This window comes from Camelus dromedarius, chromosome 3 (genome assembly GCF_036321535.1).
Source record: "Camelus dromedarius isolate mCamDro1 chromosome 3, mCamDro1.pat, whole genome shotgun sequence".
Lineage (NCBI taxonomy): Eukaryota > Metazoa > Chordata > Mammalia > Artiodactyla > Camelidae > Camelus > Camelus dromedarius.
The window spans coordinates 97,657,040-97,669,966 of record NC_087438.1 but is presented as its reverse complement, the minus strand read 5'-3'; the positions used below and the strand labels follow the sequence as shown (position 1 = coordinate 97,669,966).

The following is a 12,927-nucleotide window of genomic DNA, read 5'->3' as shown; positions in this document are numbered from 1 at the left end:
TCTGAGTCCTCATCTGTAAAATGGGTGTGATCCTAGCATGTACCTCAGAGGATCCTATGAGGAAGCATCTGTCCTGTCCAGTAGGCAGGAATTGGGCAGTGTTGGGGGTGGAGAAGCACAGAGAGTCAGGCACCTTCCCAGGGGAAAAAGAGACCTCCTCACTTAGGAGCCATCCAGGCAAGAACACAGAGAAGGTGGAGATGCGCCACCCCTGAGCAGAGGAAAGGTGGGGTCAGAACCTAGGAACAAGGGGCAGAAAGAAGGCTGGGCCCTTCTGCATGTAGAACAATGCAAGCTAAAAGACAAATGCAGGGGAGGGTCAGGTGTATTCATGGAGCTTGAGCAGCCCAGGCTAGTTGGTGCCAAGGATTGGGGTAAGAAAAAAGGCACACAAGTCTAAAAGAACAGCTGGAACCTCAATGGCACCATAGGGCCTTGACTGACAACCTAGGGAGCCTGGCTTTATCCTGCAGACGACAGAGAGCCATCACAGGTTATAGAGTGATGTAATACGGAAAGAGGTTTGCCATATCCATTCTTATCTAGAAAGCAAGAGTCTGGGCATAGCCACCATTAGGGGGACTGAGCTACTAGGTCTTGACCCCTGCTACCCCGTCTGTGAGATCGAAGGCCCTTCCAGCCTTGGGATTTGGGGCTTAGGGAACCCAGAGGAGGACACTGGGCACATGTAGGAACACTGAGGCCAAGAACTGGGGGGAAAGGCAAGCCCCATGTTTCAGCCTCCAATACATATACCCATTTCTTCAACAAACTTTCATTCAATGCCTGCTGGACAGATGTCCAGTATCATGGGATATATTTCAGGGGTGCCTAACCTCAGCTGAAGGGCAGGAAGGGTTTCCCTGAGAAAGGTGCATTTAGACTGAGCCTGAGAGATGAGCAGGAGTTAGCAGGTGAAAAGGCAAAGAAGGTGGTGTAGTTGGATGTAATAGTCTGTACAAAGGCCCAGAATCCAGAGAGGGCAGGCCCAGTGGAGGATCAGAAACAAGTCCTCCACGGATGCAGCAAGCTGGGGTGGGGAGAGAAACGAGACACTGAGACGCAATGAAGGATTTTTAACAGGGGAGTGACATGATTAGACTTGTTGATTACAAAACAAATGTACTAAACACTTAATATGTGCCAAAGTAAAGTAGCCCCACAGGCCTTGACTGCCTGACCACAGCACCCTGTTTTATTTTCTTCATAGCACTTTGCTGAAAGTATCTCATTTACTTGTTTATGTGTTTATCATCTGTCTTCTCTACTGGCCTGCAGGCTCCATGAGGGCAGGAACTGTATCAGTCTCCTGGGCTCCAAAAGAGCACCTGGCACATAGTAACAACCCCATAAATACCATATAAATGAATGAGTGAATGGGCCAGCACTGTGCTTGAATATTTTATCTACTATTAATCCTCAGTGGTCTTTGGAATGAGTAGATGGTCAGTCCATTTTACAGATGAGGAAAATGAAACATGGAGAGTTTCAGTAACTTGCTCAGGATTACACAGCTAGAAAGTAGTGGGGTTCTACTCTCAGCAGAGCCAAAGCTCATTACCACTCCTGCTGAATTCAGGCTGATAGTGATGAGGTAGGGGGTAGGCTGGAGGGGTCTTGGCTGAGGGCAGCCTGAGCACAGGAGACTGCCTGCCATGACAGTCCAGGGCAGAGGTAGAGTGGTTCCCCTGGAGTGACAGCTAGGGAAGTTCATACTTTGTGTGTGTGTGTGTGTTGGGGCGGAGGAGGGCAGGGGGGATGGTGCCAGGCTAACGCACCCTCCCCTGTGCAGAAAACAGCGGAAGCAGATGCACAACCACCTTCGGCAGAATATGTGCCCGGCCCACCAGAACCGGAGCTTGGCCAACGGGCCCAGTCACCCCCGGCTGGACCCTGAGGAGATCCAGATGGCAGACGTGAGTGGTGGTCCCTGGCCCTACTCTGAGCTCTTGCTGTACAGCCCGCCTTCTCACGCTCCCTGCAAGAATGGGCCAGGAAGGCAATAAGTCCATCCCGTGCTCAGCCTTGCCTGCTAGCCTAGCCTTGCTTCACCAGGATGACTTAGCCTCGCCTGGACTACATCCTTAAGGAAAGTCGGGGGGATTGATTTCCAGGGGCCATTGCTGCCCCAACACAGAGTCACTTATCCAATAGACCACCCCCCTACCTGGAGCTTAGTGCCTCACTTCCCCATCCCCACTAGAAAGGAAGGGCAACTTGATCGTCACTAACTACGCCCCCAACTCTCTGTCTGTTCCAGTATATCTCCAAGAATGTGCCAGCCACAGACCATGTCATCCGGAGGGAAACGGAGACCACCTTCTCTGGGAGTCACTCCTGCTCTCCTTCCCACCACTGCTCCACAGCCACGCCCACCTCCAGCCACAGGTGGGCACCAGCAAGACCCACACAGACTTGCAGACTCCTGTATGCACATGTGCACCACACACCTGCCTGGGGACCCGCAGAAAACTCCCAGCCAGGCTGGGCTCTGTACTGAGGGTCCCTCTGAGCAGGAGGATGAAGGGGGGCTTCAAACCAGAATCCACTACCAAACATTCATCCAGATCCTCAGGAGACGAGATTCCTTTTTCTAGTCTAAACTGGCCCCAGAGGAACAACAGCCATCACTGTGCTGCCACCTAACATTTAGTTTAGTTTTGTTTGGACTTCATCAACACCATTTCATCTGCCATCAAGTACCTACTCACTCAAATATCCACAGCCATTTAATGTCCTCCCTGGGTTTGCCCACATGAACCTAGTCCACCTTAGCCTCCTCTCCAGAGGTAGGGAGGCCTGTCTACATAAGCACAAAGGCTCACAGAGCTCAAGAAAGGACATGTTTGGCCCCTGTCTTCCCTGGGTAACAGCATGGAATAGGCAGAGTCCCCATATACTGGTCACTGGGGCTGGGCTCCTGAGACAGGTGGCTAAGGGCCATGGGAGTGGAAGGGTCCCAGATGGGGAGGCTGAGGGTGGGGGAGGGGTTGCAGGGAGGAAAGGAAGAAGCCGCTGCACGTCGCAGCTCACCCATCCACGGGACCCCATCTCTCTTCCTCCCAATATCAGGGTTTGGCATTTACAAGATTACATGTCAGCCCAGAGTGAAGGGCAGTGAGCTGAGGGAGCCTGAGATGGAATGCAGAACCAGGGAAGGGGCAGGCCTGGGACCATACCTGCTGGGCTGCCCTGCCCCTTCCTGACCCCTCACCTCACCCCCACCTGGCTTCTCCAGGCATGAGAGCCACACGTGGAGCCTGGAACGTTCTGAGAGCCTGACCTCTGACTCCCAATCGGGCATCATGCTGTCATCAGTGGGCACCAGCAAGTGCAACAGCCCAGCGTGTGTGGAGGCCCGGGCACGGCGGGCAGCAGCCTACAGCCTGGAGGAGCAGCGCAGGGCTGCTGCGCCACCTTACCACGATTCCATAGACTCCCTGCGGGACTCCCCTCACAGCGAGAGGTCAGTTCCCACCTTGTGACCTGTGCCCCACCTTGGCCAGAGAGCTGGCACCACTGACCCAGGGCTGACCCTCAGGTCACCTTCAGGGACACTCCAAAGAGCCTCAGCCTTATTTTCCAGATCGGCAAACAAGGTCTCTGAAAGGTTAAATGTTCTGCTCACAGTCATCAGCATGTTAATGACAGGCAAGGACTACAACCAAGCCAGTGGACCCTGGAGTATTGTGACCATTTAATTTAATTGTCCTTCTAGGACACTTTTCAGAGTAGAAAGGGGTGGTATTAATAGTAGCACTGGAACATCAGGAACAAACAGGGGCTCTCTTGGACAAACCAGAACATGAGGTTGCCCTACCCTGGTGTTACTTAGAGGCCCCATATCTCAGCAGGAAGAGACACCAAGATCGAGCAGACTGGAGCGTGGGAAGGGAGGTTGGCTACAAGGAGACCAACCACGCAGGATAGGAATGAGCCAAGAATGCCCAAAGGCCCTGGCAGTGTCAGCAACAAGGTTCCCACAGATCAAGATGCCATTGGGTTCCCGAGCACTGAATGCAGTGAGAACCAGGAAACTCCCCTTCCCTGACTCCAAGCCAGGAGTCACAGGGGGTGGCCCCCAGCTTGCTCAGCCCTTGAATGGCCCTTGGCAAGTGGGGTCTGTGGAAGGAGAGCAGAAAAAGGTGCATGGTACCAGGAACTCCAGGCTGGGGTGGAGCGGGTTCAGCGCAGCCTACTCCATGCCGGGCCCTGTGCTGGACTGCCTGCCTGGGATCCAGGGGTGGTCCACCTGGTTCTAGCTCCCAAGGAGCTCCCAGCTGTGGACATAACCACTGAAACTCACAGCTGCCTATGGAAAGTGCTAAGCACAGGACACCCCACCAGGGCAGAGAAACCCAGTCTGACTAGAGGCTCTGGGAAGCATTTAGGTTTTTCCAAGACCAGCCTTTCCAAGCCCAACCACCTGTGTGATTTGGGGCAGAGTGATCACCTTTGTGCCTTTGTTTCCTCAGCTGTAGAACAGGGAACACTACACCTATCATGCGTGGTTCTTGTGAAGGCGACCTAAGATCATGTACACAAAGTTCTTTGCCTCGTACTTGACATGGAGCTGGTGCTCCCAAGGTGTAGCTACTGTTAGCAATAGTAACAACAGCAACAGGACTCCTTAATGGATGGGAGGTAGAGAGAAGGGGAAAGACTTCCAGGCAAGGGGAACATCTTAAGCTGTTCCAAAAGAGGCACTAAAAGCATGGCTGGTGAATGAGGTGCCTAGAGGAGGGTGGGCTGTGGGGAGTGGAGCTGGGACTGAACAGGCAGGCCCACAGCCTGAGTGGGTAAGCAGGAAGGGCCTCCTAAAGCAGAGATGTGACTTTAAAAGACTGTTCTGGTAACTGCATAGGCTGAAGGAGTTAAAACCCTGGGTGTGGGAATGACCAGAGTGAATAACTAGTCCCCAGATGGAGCAGAGCAGGGTGGAGGGTGTGTTCCAGGAGAAAGGGAATGGGTAGGACTTGATGCATGTGCATGTGGGAGAGGGAAGAGAGGGGAGTCAGGTGATTCAGAAAGACAGTAATGGGGACTCAGGAGAGCGGGGACTCTGGAGAGCAGTGGCTTTGGCGAACTCTGGCTCTACAGTTTGAAAGAGACATAGAGGTGGATGGTCCCTATCCTGAGATGGACAACTAGCAAGACGCTGGTTGACTCAGCAAGGGAAATGTGGAGAAAGAAAAAGGACAGGTGCCTGGCAGAGAGGGAGACATTAGCAAGGGCAAACTTTTGAAGGAACTGGTGGTCTTTAGCCTCAAGCAGAGATACTACAGTGGAGCTTTGGTAACTGTGAGCTCTAGGCTGAGGACCCTACCTGAGTACGTGTAAGCAGTCACTTCCCTGAGGCAGCTTTAACTTCAATTTAACAGAAGTATTTCCCCCACTATAGCCATCAGCCATAGGATGAATTGTCCCCGAGGGGAGATGAGTCCTAGTCATAGGGGTGGCTGAATGCAGGAACTAAAATGAGGAATTGGGCAGTATGAGTCCTGGTTCCTGCTTGGCCCTGGGTTCAAATCCCAGCTCTACCACTTACTTCCTGGCTGTACGAACCTTGAGTAAGTCACTTAAATACTGTGAGTCTCAGTTTCCTCACGTGTAGTATGGGACCGACATAAGCCTCTACAGAATTACTATATTAGAATGTGATCGTACGTGTAAAATGCCCCAGCCTGAGACTGAGCCTGAGCCAAAGTAACCATTCAGGAATACCGGTTTCCATGCGCATCCCCACAGCCAAGGACCACTGATACATTTATGGAATCATCCCAACGCTATGGAATGAGCACTGTGGTTATTCCCGCTTAACAGATAAGGAAACTGAGGCTCAGAGAGATTAAGGAAATAGCTTACGGTCACTGAGGATTACCACCATGGTTCTTGCAGGAGGGATCCCGGGCAAGACCACTGCTTTGCGTCGGGGTCTGCCCCATCCCCTGGCCACCGGCCCACTCCTCTGCCTCTCCCCGCAGGTACGTATCGGCCCTGACCACGCCCGCACGCCTCTCTCCCGTGGACTGCCATTACTCGCTGGCCACTCAGGTGCCGACTTTCGAGATTACGTCCCCCAACTCGGCGCACGCCGTGTCGCTGCCGCCCGCCGCGCCCTTCAGCTACCGCCTGGCGGAGCAGCAGCCGCTCCTGCGGCACCCGGCGCCCCCAGGTCCGGGCCCGGGGCCAGGCGCGGACATGCAGCGCAGCTACGACAGCTACTACTACCCCGCGGCGGGGCCGGGGCCGCGGCGCGGGGCCTGCGCACTCGGCGGCAGCCTGGGCAGCCTGCCCGCCAGCCCCTTCCGCATCCCCGAGGACGACGAGTACGAGACCACGCAGGAGTGCGCGCCCCCGCCGCCGCCGCGGCCACGCGCCCGCGGCGCGTCTCGCAGGACGTCCGCGGGGCCCCGGCGCTGGCGCCGCTCGCGCCTCAACGGGCTGGCGGCGCAGCGCGCACGCGCGGCACGGGACTCGCTGTCGCTGAGCAGCGGCTCGGGAGGCGGCTCGGCCTCCGCCTCGGACGACGACGCAGACGACGCGGACGGGGCTCTGGCGGCCGAGAGCACGCCTTTCCTCGGCCTGCGCTCGGCGCACGACGCGCTGCGCTCGGACTCGCCGCCGCTGTGCCCGGCGGCCGACAGCAGGACTTACTACTCCCTGGACAGCCACAGCACGCGGGCCAGCAGCAGACACAGCCGCGGGCCGCCCCCGCGGGCCAAGCAGGACTCGGCGCCCCTTTAGGGCCCCCGCCGCCCGCCGCCCCCTCCGCCTCGCCTGCCCCACTGTCTTTAAGGAGAACAGAGACCGCCGACTAGAGAGAGAAAAGAGGAAAAAAAGAAATAAAAATATTTTTATTTTCTATAAAAGGAAAAAGGTATAACAAAATGTTTTATTTTCATTTTAGCAAAAATTGTCTTATAATACTAGCTAACGGCAAAGACGTTTTTATAGGGAAACTATTTATATGTAACATCCTGATTTACAGCTTCGGAAAAAAAAAAAAGAAACAACAAAAAAGAGATGGGCCAATTTTTTGACTCTTTAATAGAAACCTATATTGTGGTGCCTTTTGCTGTACGCTAATCTGGAGCTCCTGGAGAGAAGTCTGGGTTGCGGGGTGGGGGGAATGTAGGATCCTGAGCTGGGGGCTGGGGCAGGGGGTGGTGAGAGAAAGCGGGAGAGAAGAGGCTGTGGGGTTTGGGGTCAGGTGGGGGCGAGGCGGGGCAGGGGGCTAGGGCAGGGCTAGGGGGGCGCCCAGGAAGGAAATGAGGTCCGGAGTAGCTTTACCCCCGTGCAAGATCTGCAAGTCCTGGGTCCCCTGAGGAGAGAGTGAGGATCCTAGGCTTGGAGCTAGAGTTGGGGTCAGGTAACCTCCAGGGGAAGACTAAGGCCCAGCGACAGCAATCAGAATGGGGAGGGGGCCTCCCCGCTCCTCACTGCTGCTAAGGGAGGGGGCACTGAGAAAGAGGTCTTCCCAACAGCCCCAGCCCCGGGGAGGGGGTAGCTCTGCCAGGGCCCCAATGTTCGCGGCTCCTCCTCCTTCATGGCCTCCAGGACGCCCCTCCGTCCTCTGCAGCACCTTCGTTTACAGGTCGTCTTTTCTATTTTATGCCTGCATGTCCTTTGCATTTCAGATTCTTTAGATTGGATGCATGGTCACGCTGGGACCGAGAAGAGCCACTCGACGGTGTATTTGATTTCCCTTTTAGCAATAAAGTAACACCATGTCGTTCTCACAGCTCCACTCCCAGCTCCCAGCCCACTTACGACTTCCACTCCCTCTCCAGCCCTGTCCTCCCTGCCCCCCAAAACTGGGTCCACTGCTAATTTGTCAAAAAGGTAATTGTTTAAAAAAAAAATTCTAAAAAACAAATGGGAACCCTGCCCCCTGAAATGTCCAAACACCTGACTGTTGACACTTGAACATTTTTATATTATAAATAAAATCAGAAATAACTCATGCTTGACTGTGTGTGCCTAGCCCCCAGGTGAGGAGGGAAGACAGAGGATGAGGCCCTGTGATGGAGATGGATGGAAGTTGGTGTGGAGGTTGGACAGGGCCAGGGAAGTCCCTGGGAGGAAGAGACCCTCCCTTCAGTCTCCCTGGCTCCAACACTCCTCTCTCTACTGAGAACATTCACAAAGTGCCCCCCACCACCAACCCCACCCTGGCTGCTGGGGAATCTGGCCAAGGGGCTGACGCAAATTACTCTGCTTCCAGCTCAGCCACAGAACCCTGGTTCCTGCCCTGGAGCTACAGGGGCCAGAACCAGGAAAGAGTTTCCGTGCCTAGGTGGGTGAGGAGGGAAAGGTTGTGAGGCTAGCACTGCTGCAGCTGAGCACTGGGGCAGCTGAGGCAAGATGACCCTTGGGGCCTCAGGCATGTCACAGGCAAAGCCTGGACATGAAAAGTGGCATAATGGGTACCCTCAGCTGCCAGGACGACCACAGCTGCTGCAGTTTGTAAGCCTACGGGGTACTGTGCTTTTTTTATACCCACTCAGAGCCAGGGCCTGTCTAAACTTGCAGTCCCTGATGAAGAGTACATGATTTCAGGTATGGAGAAGGCAGACAGAGATTCAGGGTTAAGAAACCTTTCCCCTATTGATTAATTTATCAAGGTGCATAGCACCAGGAACCATCAGGTTCCAGCCAGACACAAAGGACTCTTCAAAGAGCTCAGGTGGCTGACATGTGTAAATGTGTGCACAGATGCCACTGGAATGTGGATAGTCAGTTCAGAGACCTGTAAGTGGGAAGGACAGAGAGGCTTTGTTGAAAGGGCTTGGGTATCAACAGGGCCTGAGTTCAAATTCCAGCTCTGCCCCTCACTAGCTGTGTGACTCCTCTACGCTGCACTTTTCTCAACTGTGAAAGGGTGATGCTAATACCTACCTCAAAGGGTTGCTATGGAGATTCTATATATATAAAGCACCCAGTATTGCTTCTGGCACATGATAGATGCCTTTTAGTGGCTAATTTGATGATGGTGATGATCATATCCTGTGCTTTGTGTTCTTGAATCACACAGTCAGAGAGTGGCAAAAACTGGATGAAAGGGTGGTGATGGAGAAAAGTAAAGAAAGGACTAGACATTGTATTCATTGTGGGGATGCTGGGGGAAAAGGTACCTGTTACAAAGGAACAAAAGAAGTGAACTAAATGCTATACAGACCTGACTTGTCCAGCCCCATCTGATGATCTCATCCAGATCCATGTGCTAGCTCTGAATTTCCTATTGGCTTTAAAATTTTCTGAGAGCCAGTAATTCCTCTGTGTGATTTATGACCCCTGTGTGATCCCAAATAATCCTGAATGACTCTTGGTGAACCCACTGACTTTTTCATGACCTGGCTTAGTCCTCATTTCACCCTTCTGAGGGCCTGAGTTGCTGTTAGCTTCTAAAATTTCAGTCAGAAACCACCTCCATGACCACAGTCACCACCTACCTCCACATAATCCCAATTTATTCTGAATAACCTCTTGATGAACTCACTGACCTTCAGACGACCCCATTTGGTACCTTCATTATCTGCTCTGGATCCTAAGATACTGCTGAGAGTCTAAAGCCAGAACCTAATCAGGTTCCTTGACTCATTCCTCATCATATCAGCCGCCTATTCATACCCAGGTATGAATGGGACCTGGGAGCAGGTGTGGCCAGAGAGGCCCCTTCTCTACTCTCTCAAATTTCTGCTTCGGGGCATCTTTAGTATGGCCTATCAGGAAGAGTTATAGCCCTGTTAAGTGGCTTTCCCACTACCACCCTGTCCCCTAGGGGCACTTAGGACACTTGGGCAGCTTCCTGAGTCAGTCTTCCCAAACCCTCCAATTCTTTCTTTTCTCTGCCAGGTCATTTTTGGCTTATCTCCCCAGCCCTTCCAGAGTCCCAAATGGTAATGGTGACTGCCTGTCCCCCTCCCCACTAGACTGTGAGCCCCATGTGGACAAGGAGCTGATCAGTCCTTTTTGCACCACAGTATCCCCAGCACCCAGCACAAGGTGTAGCACCGTTGGCTTTCACTGAATGAGAGGATGAAGGCTCAAGAGACTGTCCTAAGGGTCAGCCCCCAAGAAGTCCCTGAGCCCGCGGCCACTTCCCAAGACCACCAGGGGGCGCAAACCACTTATTGCATCTCACCTATAGTCCTCCAAGGCTCTGGATTTGGACAGTGTCCGAAAATGGGCATATTATTAGGGGCAGAGGTTGGGGAGGGGGAACATGATGGCCCATTAGAATGCAGAAAAAAATATTAGAACTTTGCTTTAGATTTATTTTCATCTCATCTTTTTAAAATTTCTATTTTTGTGTATGTTTTATAATGTACATATTTTAGTACAGTAGTACATGTATATAATTTACAATAAATATAATTATACAATTAAGAAAGTGAACTAAAATTTTTTTTACTGATGGGAGGCACACCTGTCTACAGCAGATGGAGCTCACTCCTCTGCTTTAACTCACCTGCTCTCAGAAGGTGGAGGGTGGGAAGCTGACCCCCAAAATCAAAGGACTTTGAGACAGCGTGAATTACAGAGAGCTTTTTTATATTGCCACATTGCTCTTTCAGTTTCACTTAAATGAACATTTACTTCCCATCAGCAAAATGAAGGTGCCAGATGGTTTGGTTATAAAATACACTAAACTGATTCAAATTAAATAATCTGGATTTAAATCACTATGTCTCTCCACAGACTCACACATCCCTTGCATCAAATATGAGTGGACTTATAAATGTTGGATACTTAGTTGCAAGGTTGGCTTATCTTATTAACTAAATATGTTACCAGTGAGGTCACACTGCTGACCAAACTACAGTAATCTATTTTAAAAATAGAAAGGATTTGCTCATCACAGCTGCGTTGAGGGTGCCATCACCCCCACCACCCATTCTTGTCAGTCTGAGGAATTCAAGGATTAAAGGATGCTAGTCTGTGATCATCACGTGGCAAATTTCTCTATTCTTCCCAGACATGTCCTTAGCTAGCATTTCTGAGTCACTAGAAGAGTGAAAGAAATATCAACCTAAAAATCAAATGACAACTTGTCATTCCATCTTTTCCCAAGAGCAAGAATAAATGGCTTCCATAACCTTCCCCCACCAAACATCTTTGGGCTTTGACAAGTTGCTATTTGCAAAGCAGAATGTCTTTTATTCCTGTAGCAGTAGATCTGTACAAGAGGCCACCTCTGGAGCTCAGAGACCTGGCAGCACCAACATAAAGACCAAGATATAAACAGGGCCATGGTCCCCTCCCATTCACACCCCAGGATGCCTGTGGGGTGTGAATTCACACCCCAGGATGCCTGATGGGGTGGCGTGCATGCACGTGCGCGCACACACACACACACACACACATACACTATTTATTCCAAATCATCAACTGTAAGAGCAGTTTAAGTCACAGGTTAGCCGGAAGAGGGGGAAATGGGATGAGAGGAGGTCATACTATCTCCGCTTTCCCTCCCAGAGTGTCAGGGCCACCAGGGGCCAGAGAGCAGCCCTCCTCACTAATAGATGGCATTCTGAAATAGGCTTTTGTTTCATCTTATTTCATCCTCTAACTGATATTAGTTCCAAAATCATCTTTAAAGGGATTCCATATATATATATATATATATATATATATATATATATATATATATATAAAAAATTCCTATACATATACATTTATGTCTGTATAAAAGAAAGCAGTAGTGGCCTCAGTGGATGGGAGGTGAGGGACACACACACGTGAGTGGAGACAGCTTGGCGCTGAGGGACAGGCCTGGGTCCTGGATTATTGCCGTGTGAGGCAGGAGAAGGGGGTGTGGTTCCAGAGGCTGCTGATGGGGGGCAGGGGTAGTGCTGGTGGTCTGCAGACCTGCCGCTGGTCAACTCAGAAGGAGGAGGAGGAGAAAGGGTGGGAGTCCAAGCTGAGACTTGGAGTCAAGACCTGCCCTCAGAAACAAGGGAGATGAGGGGAGGAACTTGTGAGAAGAGGGGAGCCTGGGAAGCCAACTGCCACTCCCACTCCTCCAGTGAGATGGTGTCTAGAACATGCACACAACTGCCCTACAAGATGAGGCTCCGTGGCGGAGAGGAACGCACGGGCTGGGGAGAGGGCCTGAGGCCCAGAGCAGCCCCAGGATGCAAGAAGATCAACACCATGAATAGCTTCTCCATCTCCTTGGCCCACAGGGCCCTCTACACCCCTCTGGCTGCCCATCAACTGCCTGGAGCTGGTCCGAGTGGCCCCTGGCTGGAATTGTGCTCATTGACCCCTCTGGGGGCATTTGCCTGCCTCTGGGGCCTGCTCATCCACGCCAGCTAAGTATCAGCCCCAGTGGTATCCTTCGTGGCTTTGCTGCCAGTCACAGTGCCATGGCCCTGGCTGAGGGCAGGGCTTGAGTGTGTCTTGCGGAGAGAAGGGTCATCCCCTTCCAGGGTGGCTAGCCGGGCCTCAATCCGCTCCAGGTCATCTGAGCCCACTTTGATTTTCACAGCCAGGAGGTGGATATAGGTCTCATAACGGCTTTTCTGGGGAAAGGGCAGAGAAAGGCCAAAAACAAAGTCAAAAGATAAATGACAAAATGGGAAAAAAAATGTGTACCTCATACGACAAGACTAATTTCCTTAATATTCAGAGAGCTCTCACAAATCAATATAAAAGAGAGAAACAATTGAATTTAAAAATTAGGCAAGGGACACGCACAGAAATTTCATTTATGATTTTAAAAATCCAAATTAATTGGCAATGACTTGTATATGATACCAAAAGCACAGGTAACAAAAGTAAAAATAGACAGGTGGGATTTTATCAAAATTTAAAACTTCTCTGTATCAAAGGACACAAACAATAGAGTGAAAAGGCAATCTACAAAATGGGAAAAAATATTTGCAATCATAAATCTGATAAGGGTCTAGTATCCAGAAT

The 12,927-nt window shown here is 51.6% G+C and overlaps 2 protein-coding genes across 8 annotated transcripts in view; one reads left to right on the top strand and one right to left on the bottom strand.

The window, feature by feature from the left end:
• NRG2 (neuregulin 2) overlaps nucleotides 1–7,966 on the top strand; it is a 166,426-nt gene extending 158,460 nt beyond the window's left edge. For all 3 annotated transcript variants that reach the window (XM_064484341.1, XM_064484338.1, XM_064484340.1), the window contains 4 exons: nucleotides 1,793–1,916; nucleotides 2,261–2,388; nucleotides 3,239–3,466; nucleotides 5,985–7,966. In XM_064484341.1, coding sequence (XP_064340411.1) covers nucleotides 1,793–1,916; nucleotides 2,261–2,388; nucleotides 3,239–3,466; nucleotides 5,985–6,747 — 1,243 coding nt within the window. In that variant the 3' untranslated portion in view covers nucleotides 6,748–7,966. The remainder of the gene's footprint in view (nucleotides 1–1,792; nucleotides 1,917–2,260; nucleotides 2,389–3,238; nucleotides 3,467–5,984) is intronic.
• Nucleotides 1–12,927, bottom strand: part of PSD2 (pleckstrin and Sec7 domain containing 2) — a 147,386-nt gene that overhangs the window by 10,378 nt on the left and 124,081 nt on the right. The window contains exon 15 of one of the 5 annotated variants that reach the window (XM_031449138.2): nucleotides 11,141–12,530. The exons of the other annotated variants lie outside the window; for them this stretch is intronic. Coding sequence (XP_031304998.1) covers nucleotides 12,321–12,530 — 210 coding nt within the window. The 3' untranslated portion in view covers nucleotides 11,141–12,320. Of the gene's footprint in view, nucleotides 1–11,140; nucleotides 12,531–12,927 lie in introns of those variants that run through there. 5 annotated transcript variants of the gene reach the window in all.